Raw genomic sequence first — 15,486 nt, 5'->3', positions numbered from 1 at the left:
CAACCCACATAAGACAGCATCTCAAAAGTACCATGGCTGTAATTAAAGACTGAAATTAGGTACCTATTATAATCAGCAAGTGATTAAGAGGCACAAGCTTTGCATAAGTAATAGACCCCTTTGTAGAGTTGAGAATATTTCACCTTTAACATACTTTTAACTGGAAAATTTCTGAGAAATAGACCTGTATAAGTCTCTGGGTGTGAGGAGAATGAGTAAGTCTGTGTTAAACTGTAGTGCTGAACACCTCTGAGTTTGTTATTGGTATTGTTAAAAAAGCAGTCGTACCTTTTGCTGAGGTAATTGTAAAAGCCAAGGCAGCTGGATCTGACAGTTGCATGAGATCAATACTTTTATATTCAACACATAAAATCTGTCCATTTAAAAAAAAAGGACTTAACACTGGTGCGGTGCCTTTAAAACACAATACTGAGAGAAACTGAGACGACTTGAAAGCGACTCCTGTCATGGGGGTCAATGTAAGACAAACAAACCAACTAAATTAGGTCTTTTCTTACAGCTCTTTTACACAAAGTCCACCATAAAAATTTCTGCCATTACCTCAGGGCTTATTGTACTTTAAAAATACAGTATGGAGATATTTTTTCAAAGGAAAGAAACGACAGGAGAGATTGGGTTTTCCAAACCAAAAGATAACTTTTTCATCCACCAAAGGTTTTTAATCGGCATTTAACACTTCAAAGCAAATGCCAAGGCTTCCGAAAGGAGATACTAAGCAGTCTTAAAAGCCTGCATACAGAACATGAAGGGTGGGGGGGCTGTGACTTTAGGTGTCCTCATGTCCCTACTTGGAGGGTAGATAAGACTATCATCAAATGTTTGGTGTGTGCCATTTTCGATTTGACTTTTGCTTCAAAAAGGGTATTTATTGCAAAAACTATGAAGTTTGTGTCATGATTTCTTTCCAGGTAACTTCTGTTCCAAAGACCAATGCAGTGAATTAAAACAAATATTATATTACCAAGAAGTTGTCTAGTCATTCAGGCGATATGAAAGGCAGTATAAGACAGAAATACAGTGAAGTGAAGAGTAAAAACATGTCCTTGAGATAAACAAACGTACAGTTGTTGAGGAACAGCAGCACGGCGAAGCCCAGAGTAGACGTGGCCAGCAGGATCAGACAGATGTTGCAGGGGATCATGAAGTAGCGCACCACCAGTGACACTTTGTGCTGGTACCTGCGTTCCCGCTCCGGTGCCGGTGGTGAGGGATAGTGGCACCCGCTCATGCTCCACTCCAGTGACCCCCTCCCCTCCAGTGTGGAGGAGATGATGGGACGAGGAGCGTGCCGAGGGGTGCCCAAAGACCCGTTGGAAAAAATGATGGCGGTGGGGTGAGAGCTACCGATGGAGATAACAAAGAAATAGAACGCAAAAACAAAAAAGATGAGTAATGGTGGCTTTTTCAGCTGTGGTTCCAGCTGTGCACCGTGGTGGGAACCCGGTGACTGTTTCTGTCAGAGAATCGCAGCAGAAAGCTTTCAACGGTTTGCGAGCAGCACATTTTTAGAGATAATCACATCCATTTGGGGAAAGGACAGGCAAGTGGACAGGGATGCTGGACTCCTAGAGCCCCCCACCTGTCCGCGTGATCTCCATTCTTATATCCCCACTGGGAAAAAGACAAACTAGTTGGAATTTAATGTGCAAGTATGTTTGTCTGTATATTACGAAGTGCTATATACTTACATGTGTGGATTTAAGTGGGTGGTGATAATGTGTTTGATGATGTGTATTAGAGCATTTTTGGCATATATGTGCGTGAAATGCACCAACGCTAGAAATGTGTGTGTATGACGTGGGTGTTTTGGATTGTCAGATATCCACAAGAAAATCTTCCACAGCAGAACAACAGTAAATCCACACAAGGAATCCGCTCTTTTCCTCCCAGTGACCCTGACGTAATTAGTTGAATGTGGAAGAGGTCAGGGGGATGCCGGCTCCTGTAGCACCCCTAACTTCTCATGTCAAAAGCCTCCCAGACTCAGCCAAGGTCCGGTGTTCAGAGAAAACATGTGTCAGAAGTATTTGAAGAAGAAGTGATGGCTTTGCTGTTGTTTCAGCTTCCCTGTGGCTTTTCCTCTCCTTAGCAATGATTTTTCCCAGTGACTCTCCTTTAACTGAACACAACTCTTTGTATCCAAAAGGACTATCTTCTTTGGTTTATGGTTAAAATCCTTCCAAACTGGATATATTAACTGAAGCAACTCATATCTGCTGAAGCGTGATTAGAAGGATGGCTGGAAAGCAGCCGAACGCCCCCCTGTAAACCACATGCTCCCAGGATCGCGGAGACGGTTTGTTTTTCTTGCCCGTCTCTCCTGCGTATCTGTCACTCATCCGTGGTTCAATACCCTTTATTCCCAGCCTGTGTCATCGAGGGGGTGAACAACTACCCCCACCCTCTAAACCCACTGGTACGCTGGGGGCCAAAAGCAGGTCAAAGGAAGTAGCAAAGAGGGGGCAAAAAGTTAGAGACTAACAATTGGGATCCCCACTCGACCTGTCAGTCCACAGCTATCTTCTCTGGCAGGCAGCTACAGATGTGCAGAAAAATACAAAGAATGAATAAACTCAAAGAAAGAAGAAAAGAAAGAACTCTGTGCAATCAGAAATCAACCAAGATGCTCGAGGCAAAGATTTGTTGAGTTTTATTCCCTTTTATCAGCTGCTCACAAAAAAGATTGCCTTGAAATAATGCGCTCTGACTCAGAAGAATTAAGATGATTTACTGCAGGTTTCCTTCTCAGAAAAGAGCTTTCTCTGTTTTTTCATTCATTCTCCTGTTTGCCATCTCAAGTATCCAGTCCCTTTTTCACTTGGATGTCTTAGTATTGAGGTGGTCCCAGTGTCCCGGTCACAAGGATTTTAGCTCTTGCTTCTTCTCCGTGTAGATCCAACATTCACCGGCTGCCAAAACAACAAATTAGGCGGCGGGTATTCATAGCGTGCTTAATCCCCAGGCAGCAGGTAGTGGTCCCGGTGTCAGCGCACTCAGTCAGCTGAAGCGGAGAGGAGTGAGTCAATGAGAGAAGTCAGCGGACAGACAGAGAGAGACGGCAAGTAAACGAGAGAGACGAAGAGCAAAAAGAAAAGCAGATCCTGACACTTTGGTCCACCTTTTTTTTTCTTTTTTTGGAGAAATCTGCAGTGACATGTCACAGGTTGCCCAAATACTCTCCTCCAGAGGAGCGCTCCTCTCTCAGCCCTCAGCCAGCAGAACGGATGAGCGCATAATGAGAGAGCGAGAAAGACAGTGCATGAGAGAGCGAGAGAGAGAGAGAGAGAGAGCAAGGCGTAGGGGGGTGGTGGATGAGGGGCTGTCTTAAACAAAGGCAGAGGGGAGGAGGGGTTGGAGTTGAGTGAGGGAATAAGAGAAAAAAAAGGAAAACAAGCCAGAATAAAGGCTTTGGGGAATAGTACTTGAGTCCTGTCAAAGTAGGGAGGGGGTGCAGCAACAGTGTAGCAGCAAAACAAAAGAGGGTCACACACTTGGGAGATGTCAACCAACTCTTCCATTTGTTTATAGCCTAATCAAAAGAAAGTCTTTTCCACAAGAGCTGGAGAATTTTCACAAAGATTTAATGAGGCAAACTGAGAAAAACCATAAGCCTGCAACGGATGGGGGGGGGGGGGGGGCTGAGCAAACTTAAACACATTAAAGTCAGTCATGTATTGAGAATCCAAACAACCTTAACCCACTTGTATATGACCGATGCAGGCAGGAAAGCCTGAGAAACTCCCCATGCTTTCCATGCTAACAAGAGTATATTTAATTAATTAACTATTTGAGTTGTTTTTTCTTTCAGACTCTCAGAACAGTTTTTTTCTACATTAAATAATATGGTAAAACATGAATAATGAGCAGACTTGGCACAGGATGAGAATGAAACATTTGCATTTATTCCACAGTAGGTGATTTTTTTCCCCTATTCAAAGCAATGTGTTATTGTTTTCTATAATGTTCTGATGAGGTCAGAAAAAGATGGAAGGTTACAATGTGCCTGAGCAAGACCCTGCATTCAATGTCTACTTTGAAGAAACTCCACAGCAGCAGGCAGCAGATGCAAGGCGGTATCTATCATCAATTATTTATGTTTTTTTTCACTCTCTCTATCTGTGTCTCCATCTCTGTCTTTTCCATTCACTCCCCCTACTCTGGGATTTACACAAGGGTGCTCATACACATAAACACTAACACTGATGCATGCAGTGGCTGCAGCCACAGAGGAACTGAATAAATGTTAACATATACACGAAATAAAGTAGCTCTCTCTGTCTTTTTCTTTGCTTGTAGCCTAGAAACTTACTTAACTCGAACTCACTACAGTACAAACAGATCTTGTTTTCACCCAAAGTCATTTATCTTATTGGGTAGTGTGTTCACTCCCAGACCCAAGCTGAGCCCAGTGGGGGAGATTTAATGCGTGGGGAGCCGGGTTTTCAGATTGCCAGCTGAGGGTTAAAAGTTCACCCTTCCTCTCATCAACAACCTTGCTACTCAGAACCCCCCCCCCCCTTCAAACTCTTTCCATACATGATACCCCAGATCTTCCACATCAGTTCTCATATTGCAGAACAAAACCTGATTGATGAACTCACAGACAAGAAGAAAGGAGACAGCTGCTTTCTTATTTCCTTCTTTTTTCCTTTCTTATCTGTAAGTCTTTATCCCGTTGTTTTAAGATATGAATGACATACCAAATTCTCACAGCAGAGGGCACTAAGGAGTCGTTCATGCACCTTTCTCTGCTGCCACGACCCAAATAAAATCTTCCATTGACATCAAAGCTCAGCTGCTTTGATCCATTTTTAATGCCACAAGTATCTCACAAGGTTAACATCTCTCTCTAAACACTTTGAAATAGCAATTTCCATTAAGGCACCAAAGGAGCTGCTCTCTTGTTTAATGGTGTGGCAGGAGTGATAAGTGTATGCATGTATGCACATGTGTGTATGAGCGTGATATTTTAAATGCACAGGGTGAGGAATTTGTCGTGTTCAATAACTGATTGGTAGTTATGCTTCAATCACAGTATGTGTGTGTGTGTCCGAGCAGTGGCAGCGCACACCCGGTCTTCTGGCTGGGTGACGCTCATCAAATTGATTTAAATGAAAACAGTTGTTGCCCTTGCAGAATGACAATTTTTCTCCACAAAGACCAAAAGGATTATCAGGTGAAAAAAAGAGATTGTTACCAATGAGATTTACTGAGTAGCATCAAAGTAAGAGAGACTACATTTCTTCTCTTTTTGCATCACCATCATCTGTTTCCCACACCCTACATTTCAGCTGCACTCTATGAGGATTCATGTATATTCTCTATGCATTATCTCTGTGTGGTCATTGCTCTGCTGCAGCAAGTATGAGATGTAACTGTGACAATTTTCTAATGGGTACGAACTTTAATAGGATTAGGTGAATTTTAACAAGTGATTTAGTCTATATTCTCTCAAAGTGGCAAAGAAAAACCCAGCCATCATCTGCAGAACTCTCTCCCGCAAGCAGCAATCAAAGAACTGAATTGCAAATTTGCATCAGCAACATTTTAACTGCGGCGCTTCTCCGCAGAAAGTAACTTGATGATAAAGGTGGCTTGGCATTCAGTGGATTAAGTTCTAACAAAACTACGTTTTAGAAGAGACAAGATGAATACAAGAAAAAGCCTTTCAACCTGCTTTGACGACATTAAAAGGTTTAGTTTTCTGTCTCTCTGTCTGGGTAAATTTCTTTTTCAAGCTGACTAACAGCCAGAACTGCCACAACTATCATGGATCATGAAATAAGTAGTTCCTCAGCTGAATCTTTTATCACAAAATGTGTGTGTGTTTGTGTGGGGGAGACTTAATGTAAAGATCTATCGCTAAATGCATCAACAACAGCTTTGTCTGTTAGGATGTGTGTGGAAAAAAAAAACTGTCAAACACAACAAAACCCCATTAGAGTGGGATTCGGTCCATTTTTCAAAGCTGCAGCTTTCAAAAGCGAAGCTGTTGCCTTCACTAATGGCATTAGAGATCATTCTTTCCTGCTGTCCATTGTAAATGTGCATTTTAATGATGTAGATGAAAAGAATGAAGTCTGTTAAAATTTAGAATGGATTTGGTAGTTGCCTGCACTAAAGCCCATCGGCCCACTCATCTACTCACATCTGAATCATTTACAAGAGAGTGTATTACTTCTTATTTTGTGTTTTAGCTTTGTGCATGTATATATAGATGATGAGAAATAAGCTCCAACTGGGGATATTGCAACCCAACAGGAGCTGTTGACAACTAATTTTTGGTTTTTAATGTCTATGTCTGTTTCCTAACAAGGCACCAGAGGCACAACATTTCATACAAATGTGTCTATGAATGTATCCAAGCCACAAATTCTGCTTTGAGAGATATTAGGCTGACATCAAAAGGCCATGTTGAATTCTTCATGCGCATCGAGCCATGCAGCTGAGCAGGTGGAGGGAAGCCCAGACTCCTCACCCAGTGGGCCAAGGCGATGAGATGCTAGCAGGTGGGCCAATTGTCTTTCTACGGTATTAACGCCAGTCGTCATAAGTCAGACTTCATTGCACCACCTAACAGATTCCCAGACTTCCCAGTCATCAGGCCTCTGAGCCGAGCAGCGCTCATTCAGAGACGCGGAGGTCAGGGCCTTGCACAGCTGTGTGTGGCTAACAGCATTAACCTCTACTAAACAGAAAAACTGGAAGAGGAGCTGGAGGTGGCCCACAAGGACGAAACAAGACGCTTCTCTGACAAAAAAAATGTCATCATGGCAACCAAAAATCAATACAAGAAAGGGATTGAAAATACATTTGAGTTCAGTTAACATTCAATATTTGGTTTCACAGTAAGCAAAGCAGCTGGGTCGAGTAACAGATCCTTTTATTTAAAGGCTACTACATTACCACACAGCATGTTTATAAGACTAAAATATGTATACACATCAGATGTATCAAATCATTCCGAAGGCTTTCTTATGTGATGCACAGTTGTTTAATATTTTTTTCATTTAATATTTCTTTTCTTTATTTTTTAACAACATGTGTTTGTATATTCAGATCACTGTTGTCATAAGGATGACTAATGTCTGCTAACTTCAAAAACTGGACAGCTCAAAATGTCTTTCTCCCTAAACAAACCACAACTAATCTCAGCTGGTTATGAGCACCTATTTCATCAATAAACCCTGAACTGTTTAGCCATCGGAAATGCTTTTCATTTCCATGAGTCGTGTTTGAATAGTTTTATTAATTTATTTTTGTTTTGCTTTTGTCATGACAACACTGCCTCTGACTCAGTGAATGATACTACGATTGTCCATCACTGATGTAAGAACTGTGAGACCGTTCCTACACTCGGTGGGCTCCACACACTGTGACTCACCATGTGACACCCTGCCCAGTACTTGGCGTCACTTGGGTACTATGACGGTGATAACACTAAAATGCAACCCACAGCTGAACATTCTTGTTCATAACTCCTTAGATAACTGCACTTGTGTGATGTTAAAATCTGGGATTTAGGTCATATTCAGCCTTTATGTACGCTGTAAAAAGATAACATTTAACCAATTTAAATAAACTGTTTCAATAGTAACAAGTGACTGAATTAAGTTTGTCAACGCTCAGCTATTAAGTTGCTTAAACTTGACAGTTTTTAAGACAGACGCATTCAAATTTAGTTTCTTTTTAAGAATCTGGATCACTGTGACTCACTTTAATTGAAGGGTAAATTAAAAGATTTAAATAAATATTTGATTTCTGTAAAAGTATCTCAATAGTGACAACTGAAAATATAGGGTGAATACAACATAGTTTAATTGTATTCATACAGAACAGAATACAAACATAACACAGACAGTAAAGCACATATGTCAAATGTTTTGTGACAGTAACAACAAGCTAAATCCCTGTTGAACATGCATGACTGTCGAGTTAAACTAATTTAATAAATTAACTTGGATAAACTTAATTCAATCACTTGTTATGAATAGAAATTATTTATTTAGGGTGGCCCTACAATTATTTTGATTTCAAGTTGAATCAACAAAAGTAAAACTTTTTCATTAACCAAATAAATTAAGTAGGATTCATATAAGTGTTTCAGTCAACTGCAGCCCAAATTTTCGTTTTTTTTTTACAGTGTACAGGATAATGATAAGAAGCTCTGTACATGTTGCAAATAATTCTCTTTACCCATCCAAAGAGAAATCTCTAGTCAGTATGATCCAACTGTTTACTCTTACCACTTCCGGCCACATTAGCCTCTTCCTCCCACTCCATTGTACACTACCCTGACCTGCTTCTCAGCTACACTGAGCCAGTTCTTTGCCTAGGGCCTGAACCACGTCCTGTTTGCTGGACATTCAGTTTCTGTTCTTACAATTTTAATAATTCTCCCCTCAGAGTTCATATTGAGCCAGTGGTTGCCAATTGTAGCCCTAAGGTCTATATTTTCAAACTTGTTGCTTACTTGCCCTCCACTTTCCTTTTCCAGATTGCCTCTAAATGAAGGGGAACTCATTCAGGGAGGAATAAATTGCTATTAAACAACTTGAATTTTCTAGCCTGACCCTCCTGCAATCAACTCCCACAACAACAATGATTACAGGATGTAAAACCCTCCCCGCTCCACTACTTTGCCCTGTTTATTCAGGTCTTCGGCACCTCCATTTTCCCCTAACAGCCATGTGGGAAATTATTCCAATGGGCCAGCACAAACAGGGAAATAATGACAGAAATGGCAAAAAAAAGGAGAGTGACAGAAAGAAAACGGGGGAGGAGGAGGGAGGGAAAGCAACCTGGAAGCTTGGCTGCTGTATGCAGAGCTAGAGAAGAGTGACACTTCTCCATGTGGATGGCATATGGAGCCAATTGTGGCAGCAGCACAGGATGACTATGAGCGGAGAATCAGAGGAGTAGCTGGCTCTGACAGCCTGCATGCTGGAACGGCAAGGCCGATGGAGCTGAAGGATGATACAGATGTCACTCTCTGGCCAAGTCAGCCATCTGTCATGGGGAGCTGTCCAAGCAACACTGGCCGGGTCATACAGGAAAAGTGCTGGGAGAATCATGATGGCCAGCCATTAGGAGCTATCCTTTAAACAAGGCCGATTCTTAATAAAGCATTTGTGGTTATAGTCATACAAACAAGAATGACATTCATCTTTTTAGTTTAATGTAATTGGACATCATAAAGAAAATAGTATGATCCTTAATAAATCTTAAAATTGTGAAAATATCATTACTTATCTGATAAAAACAAAGTCATGGATAAGCAGTGCGATGATCACCAACAGGTGTGAGCACCTTTACAAAAGTTGAGGTTTGGCCATTTTGCTGGTCTGGGGCATTCAGGTGCACCTTAACTCGATGCCAAGGAGGAAAGGCATCAGCAGCAACTTTAGAGAAACAACTGCTGGTGCCCATGAATCTGGAAAAGATTCTAAGGTCATATCCAAACAATTTGGAGACCTCCATTCCACAGAGAGAATGGTGCTCACAAGTGGAAAGCATTCAAAACAGCTGCCAAAAGTTCATCCCAAGGTTAGATTCCTTTAATTATGAGGAGAAAAAAAGTACATCTCAGACTACAGGTTTCAGTCACCATGTACAATTTTAAAATTAATACCAGTACTATTAGAAAAGATTGAACAGTGGTTGGAGAGGTTTGCTGAATAGACTTATCTAAAAAATAATGGCAGCACAGCCTAAGGCTCATTAAAGGAGCATAAATCAGCCTAAGGCTCATTTATGCTCCTTTAATGTATGTAAATAGGTACGTCAGTTTTAAGTATCAGTCTCCTCATACTCTCATGCATCTTTTACATTAGTATGGTTGTTAGACAACACATCTAGAGTTTAAACACTTGTTTCAGACAACAGCAAACATGGCGACAGTGGAGGAGGCCATGATAATGTACATTCTCAGAAGGAGACATAAAAAGAAGCAGCGCAGCAGAATGTGTTGGTCTGAGTGGACATTAATTACATTGTGGCTTCTTCTTTTTCTTTTTTCCTTTCACTGGTTTAGACGAGTTATGTGGCTCAGCACTGCCCCAGCTGTTACCAGTGGTGCTTCCTTTGCTACATAGGGGTTATGTAAGCATCTGCAGGAGCTATGAAAATGCACCAAATTATGCATGTAAAGGATCCAGAAAATGGACCAAAGGCGCCATACCCGTCTTTAGTGCACAGCATAAATGGGCCTTTAGGTTTGCAAAGTCACATCTCAACATGACAACAAGACAACAAAGTGGAGATCACTTGGGCTTGTTTTGACCTGGACCTCTTGCAGTCATTGAGCCAATGATGAACTCTGTGTATCTAAGTATTCAACAAAACTGGGTCATACAACAAGACAATTATCCCAAGCATAGCAAGCTTACAACAGCATGTCTGAAAAATGAAAGGTAACAGGTGCTCTAACAGGAGGTCTCAACCTGACGCATTAAATGTAAATTAAATATTTCAAGAACTGTGCATTAAAAATGCCTGCAAACCTGAATGAATTGAAGGACAGTAAAGAAATTTGTGACTGTTATTGCTGGTAAAAGTTGTTCTACAAGCTATTGAATATTAATGTACGTGTGCTCAGTCATTCACAGATTGTTTCTTTGTTTTCTTGTCATCATGCCATATGTTGTAGTTCATATGACCTTGTAGGTACTTAATTTTTAGACCAATTAGGGATTATGATTTTTTAGGCTGTCCTGAAATGTAAAGCTTCAGAACTGACAAACGCATGGTTTCCTCTTCACCTGACTGCAGATGGAGCACAGATAGATCTATACAAATATAATAGTCAAGCTCAGTTTAGACATGGCATTAGCTATTTACAGAATACTGCCTGAAAAGTATCTAAAAAGAGAAGTGAGCTCTTCAGATTCTGAAGGTTATTTATTTCTAACTTCTTACAGTTCATCTCCTTTGCAATACAACTGACCACACATGCACACAGGCGTGGGAGACCTGATAGTCAATACTAAGAAAGTTAACACAAGAGTTAAAAAGTCAGAGATATAATAAAGTGAAATTTCACAAACTTCTCACGCATACGATTCCCATAGTGTAAAACAAAAATATTAAATATAATTTAAGAAATTAAGAAGAAGCTGTGGATTAAACCATTTTGCACAATTTTAGAGGGGTGATGGGGCCTTCACAGAGTATCCATCATTATTGTTAGAGCAAGATTCACTGCAACTTCATTCAGGCAAATTGACTTTGATTATTATATTAATTAATTAGAAATTTTATTCCAGGATTTTCAAGGGCCCTCACCCTGCAGTGGGCCCTAGATAAACAAAACCATTTACCCTCCTAGTCCAACACCACTGGCCACAGGCTCACAGCGTATCTGCTCACAGAAGGTGAAAAACTCTTCTTGCGGAAAAAAGCTTTTAGTTAATGAGCAGCATGTCTGAAGCAGAGTGTCGTCATGCACCCTGACTTGAACAAAAACTATTTTGTTTCAGACTCCAGTTCCATCAAAGGCCTTATGTTCCACTGCACTATGAATCCCATGCGTTCTCGAACTCTAATCCTGATTTTCTCCAACATATACAGTAACTTTTGTTGCTTCTACCTTTGAATAATCACAGCATGGCATTTCATCATTCATCAGTTTCAGCTGTACTGTACTCATAATGTGCAAGCAGACTTACCTGATCAGCTTTCTGGCATGCACGCGGACAATGACAAGCTTTTATACACTGGAACACTGTGATTTGCATTTATAGTAATGAAGACACTTTTTTTCTTCCGCTACTTTTTCTTTCTTTTCCTTTTTTCATCATCATTGGCAGCTGGCTGCACGTCGAGCTGAATCTTCTCAGAGAGAAAGCAGAGAGGGAATATTAATTGGCGAGCAGTACCTTCTTGTTGAAACGCAGCCCATAAACGAAATGACTATAAATTATTTATATGCCTAATCAGATGCCATGTGCTCAAGTTATTCTCTCAAACAAGACAGCTTTCATGCATTTCTTTTTTTCTGCCCTCCTAAATAATTCCAGCTCTTTTTGATAGGAAAGCCATCAGACTAGGCTGTGTGTTAGAAGCAGGAGTCTAATGAAAATATGGCGGCACAGTGACGAAATAGCAGCTTTCTGTCTGCAATCAGGGTCAGGAAAATGAATATACCGCTTCGCACCAGGTATTAAAATGCACCCTGTGTTTGGAGAATTTTATTCCTGACATGCCAAAAACAGATGAAGTCCAGGTGTAAATGGATATACCCGCCTACACTACATACTAGCAAGCTAATAAGATGAAACTGATTCATAAAGAATGAGTGCACCAGTTACCAAGACACAAAAAAGAAAGACATTATTCAACCACAAGATGCAGAAACACTAACTTGGTAATAGATTTTCTTTTGTAAATAACCAAACCATTAAAAGTAGTGCTGAATATCTCTAATGTGACGCAAATCTAAGCTAATTCAAAAACAAAATGGGCATAGTATAAATGTGAGCCATCACAACAGCCCCAATTGTCAGCCTTCTAGTGGTGCAGGATGAGTAAAATCTATTCTTCTGCTCATGGATGGCGTGCACTAGTGTATCCTGAGCTCAAGGGTTAGCAGGGTCAGTACTGTCATAGTTGGGATGCAGTTAGAAGGGGAAACCAAAGCTAGGAAAGAGAATCATTACAGCAGAGAGGAGAGTAGAGAGTGGCCGATAAAGTACAATCGTCAGGCTCTTCAGCTATACAGACTGCAATATTTCCTCCTGTAACCCTGAGACCGGCTGTCTGTCAAAAACAAGGCTTTAGCTGCATCCTTTTCAGCAGCACAATACCCGGAACATCTCAAACACACATACACACACACTCGTACAAGATAAACAAAGTGTCCTGGCATTCAGACACTTGACAGAAGAAAAAGAAAGAGACAGAAAGAAACATTTCTTCTTTAAAATGCCACAAGGTGCTGGAGGGTTAGAATAAATGGACTGACTAAATTTGCAATGAAAAAGAAAAAGAGAGTGGAAACAGCATGGTCCGGTGGATGTTTTATAACTCCCACCTGCTAAAAAAAAAAAAATTAAGGCACGGGGAGAAAACACAGCAAATTGCTGCACAGAGATTTCTGCAAGAGCGAGTTTAAGTTACTCACAAGTTTTTCATGACCTTAATTTGAACTTTTTCACCTATGAGATGTATAAAAACTAGACAAAAAAAAAACTAAAACTTCTGCAGTAACGAACATCTCACCCGCTAAAGTGTCTTTGGGCAAGACTGTAAATTGTATTCAGGCTCTGAATAGTGCTGTCTTGTGACTGGGCCTTATTACTGACCTCTATCTATGAAGAGACAAGAGAGGAGAGAAATTCACCACTGGGATCAATAAAAAAAGATTTTTTTTTTCTCACTAATGCTGGGTGACAGCAGAAAAATCTAAATCATGCCTTATGAGGTGGTTCGATTTTAGCTGCTAACTGGTGTTGACAAAAGTAAAGGCTGAGTGCATCTTCTCAAAGCAAAGCATATTTTAATAACTTAACATGAATTCAAGGACTTGTCCTGGGCTTCTTCATCAGGACAGATAACCACCCAAATTATTACAGCACAGATCTCCAGAACAAGGATAAGTTTGAGGTTTGAAAGGACTGCATTAGTTCTGTGGATGCTCAAGGATTCCAAAACTCTGCTCAGGTCATAGATGTCTAGAGTCTCCTTCACTCTCACTTGTAGCACCCTGGGATAGTTTATTTACCCTTCAGAGAGACTAACTGAGTTTATGGATAATGGAAGGAGTGGTTGACAGATAGCTTTTGCAGTAAAGGGTTATACCAGACTTATTAAGTAATAAAATCCATACATACAGTTAAGGGAATACACATAAAAAACAATGGATTTCCACATGTCTTTCTCTTGTTGCCTCTCCTCTTCATCTTCATCAGCTTGAGCACACTAGCCAAGACTCAATCACAGTGTGTGTGCTGATATGTCAACTCGTCTATCAACCTGAAGTGGCGGGAATGAAGGCGGAGAGAGGTGGGGTGGGTGTGTGGGTTGTTGGGGGGGCGCAACAGACCTGGTTTTTGCAAGCAAACACATGACAACGAAGAGTTTGTGTGTCACTGAGGCAACAATCAGCCTCATCCATTATTCATCTGGGTAACAAACTGATAAACGAGGTAAATGAAGAGGAACAACGGCGGGAAAATCATGCCAATGGACCAAAAGAGGCATTTAGAAGTCAGCACCACCAGCAGCATCGTGAGGCACATATTAATCTGTGAGGTAAACAACAAGGCCTGGACACGGGGTCAAAGCAAACTCGTTCTTGTGCCTGAGCACAGTGATGTGGGGAAAGTTCGCACTTGTTTGCAAAATGAGATCTTGAACAGAGATGCAGGTGTTACAGGAGGAACTCACATCTCAGCAGAATCAACACATGTAATGCCAAGCTGTCACATTGTCAATCACCCACCTACTATGTGCACCCAGCACCCACTAGACCCCCTCACTACGGCATCATCAGAAAACAAATGCCTTCTGTGGTGGATGTTAAAGTCTCAAACAGTTGCATCAGTCAGTCAGCACACGTTCAGAGAGAATAAACGATATCCCGGGTCTCACATGTCATGCCAAATTCATGCAACATGATCTGCACGAGACAGCAGGGGGATGAATTATTACCCTGTTGCTACGGTAACACCTCATATGCAGAAAACGCCATGCCGAGGGCTGAAAAATAGTGATTTCTGTGATTTTATTTCGAAAACCATTACAGTGACAGGGGGGGAGAAAGTAAGGCAGAATAAAGGCTGGAGGAGAAGCAGGAATAGAAAAAAACAGACTCAATACAGCAAAAAGACGAAGAGAAGATGCGAGGGAAGGCTTCACTCGCAGCAATTTGCAGCAGTGCTTCACACAATTTGGGTCACTTCTGTCACTGTATTTCTATACAGCGAGTAGAAACACCTCATCCACCATTCACTTCATTTCCATTCCGACACCATGCAACACATTTGCATTCTGTCAGTTTTACCTCCTCCTTTCATTTCTCCGCATGCCACTACATTTCCTGAATGATAACATACTGGCAATTTCTACTCTGCCATTGCACCGGCCGGGACACAACACCAGCTGCATCCAAAGCAGGGGGACATTTTTACAATCTTGTGTTCCTTCCTCTTTCTCTAACTCTCCACCTTACGTCCCAGTCTGCCTCTTAGGTTTCCAGCAACAACACCCCCCACTACCATCATTTGATCAAATCCAGATCTTTGCCATCTGACCCTTACGAGCCCTTCCCAAGCCTAGAGACTCCCCAAGGACCTGAGGGCAGATCATATGTCCCACCTCTACAGAGCAACAACTGAACCAGAGGCTCAGTGGTTCGGCTGATTGGATGTCAGGAGATCTATGCTCTCACTGCTTACAGAGGTGGTCCACAGACATTACGGGCTCATAATATTAGAGCAAGGAGCAGCTGTGCAAATCCAAGCAAGA

The 15,486-nt window shown here is 41.2% G+C and overlaps 1 protein-coding gene across 6 annotated transcripts in view; it reads right to left on the bottom strand.

The window, feature by feature from the left end:
* The window catches only part of agrn (agrin), a 257,582-nt gene that overhangs the window by 156,475 nt on the left and 85,621 nt on the right, over nt 1-15,486 (bottom strand). For 2 of the 6 annotated variants that reach the window (XM_042004272.1, XM_042004273.1), the window contains exon 1: nt 1,084-3,234. The exons of the other annotated variants lie outside the window; for them this stretch is intronic. In XM_042004272.1, coding sequence (XP_041860206.1) covers nt 1,084-1,249 — 166 coding nt within the window. In that variant the 5' untranslated portion in view covers nt 1,250-3,234. Of the gene's footprint in view, nt 1-1,083; nt 3,235-15,486 lie in introns of those variants that run through there. 6 annotated transcript variants of the gene reach the window in all.

This window comes from Melanotaenia boesemani, chromosome 13, assembly GCF_017639745.1.
Source record: "Melanotaenia boesemani isolate fMelBoe1 chromosome 13, fMelBoe1.pri, whole genome shotgun sequence".
Lineage (NCBI taxonomy): Eukaryota > Metazoa > Chordata > Actinopteri > Atheriniformes > Melanotaeniidae > Melanotaenia > Melanotaenia boesemani.
The sequence above is the reverse complement of the archived record's forward strand: the minus strand, read 5'-3'. Positions and strand labels throughout refer to the sequence as shown.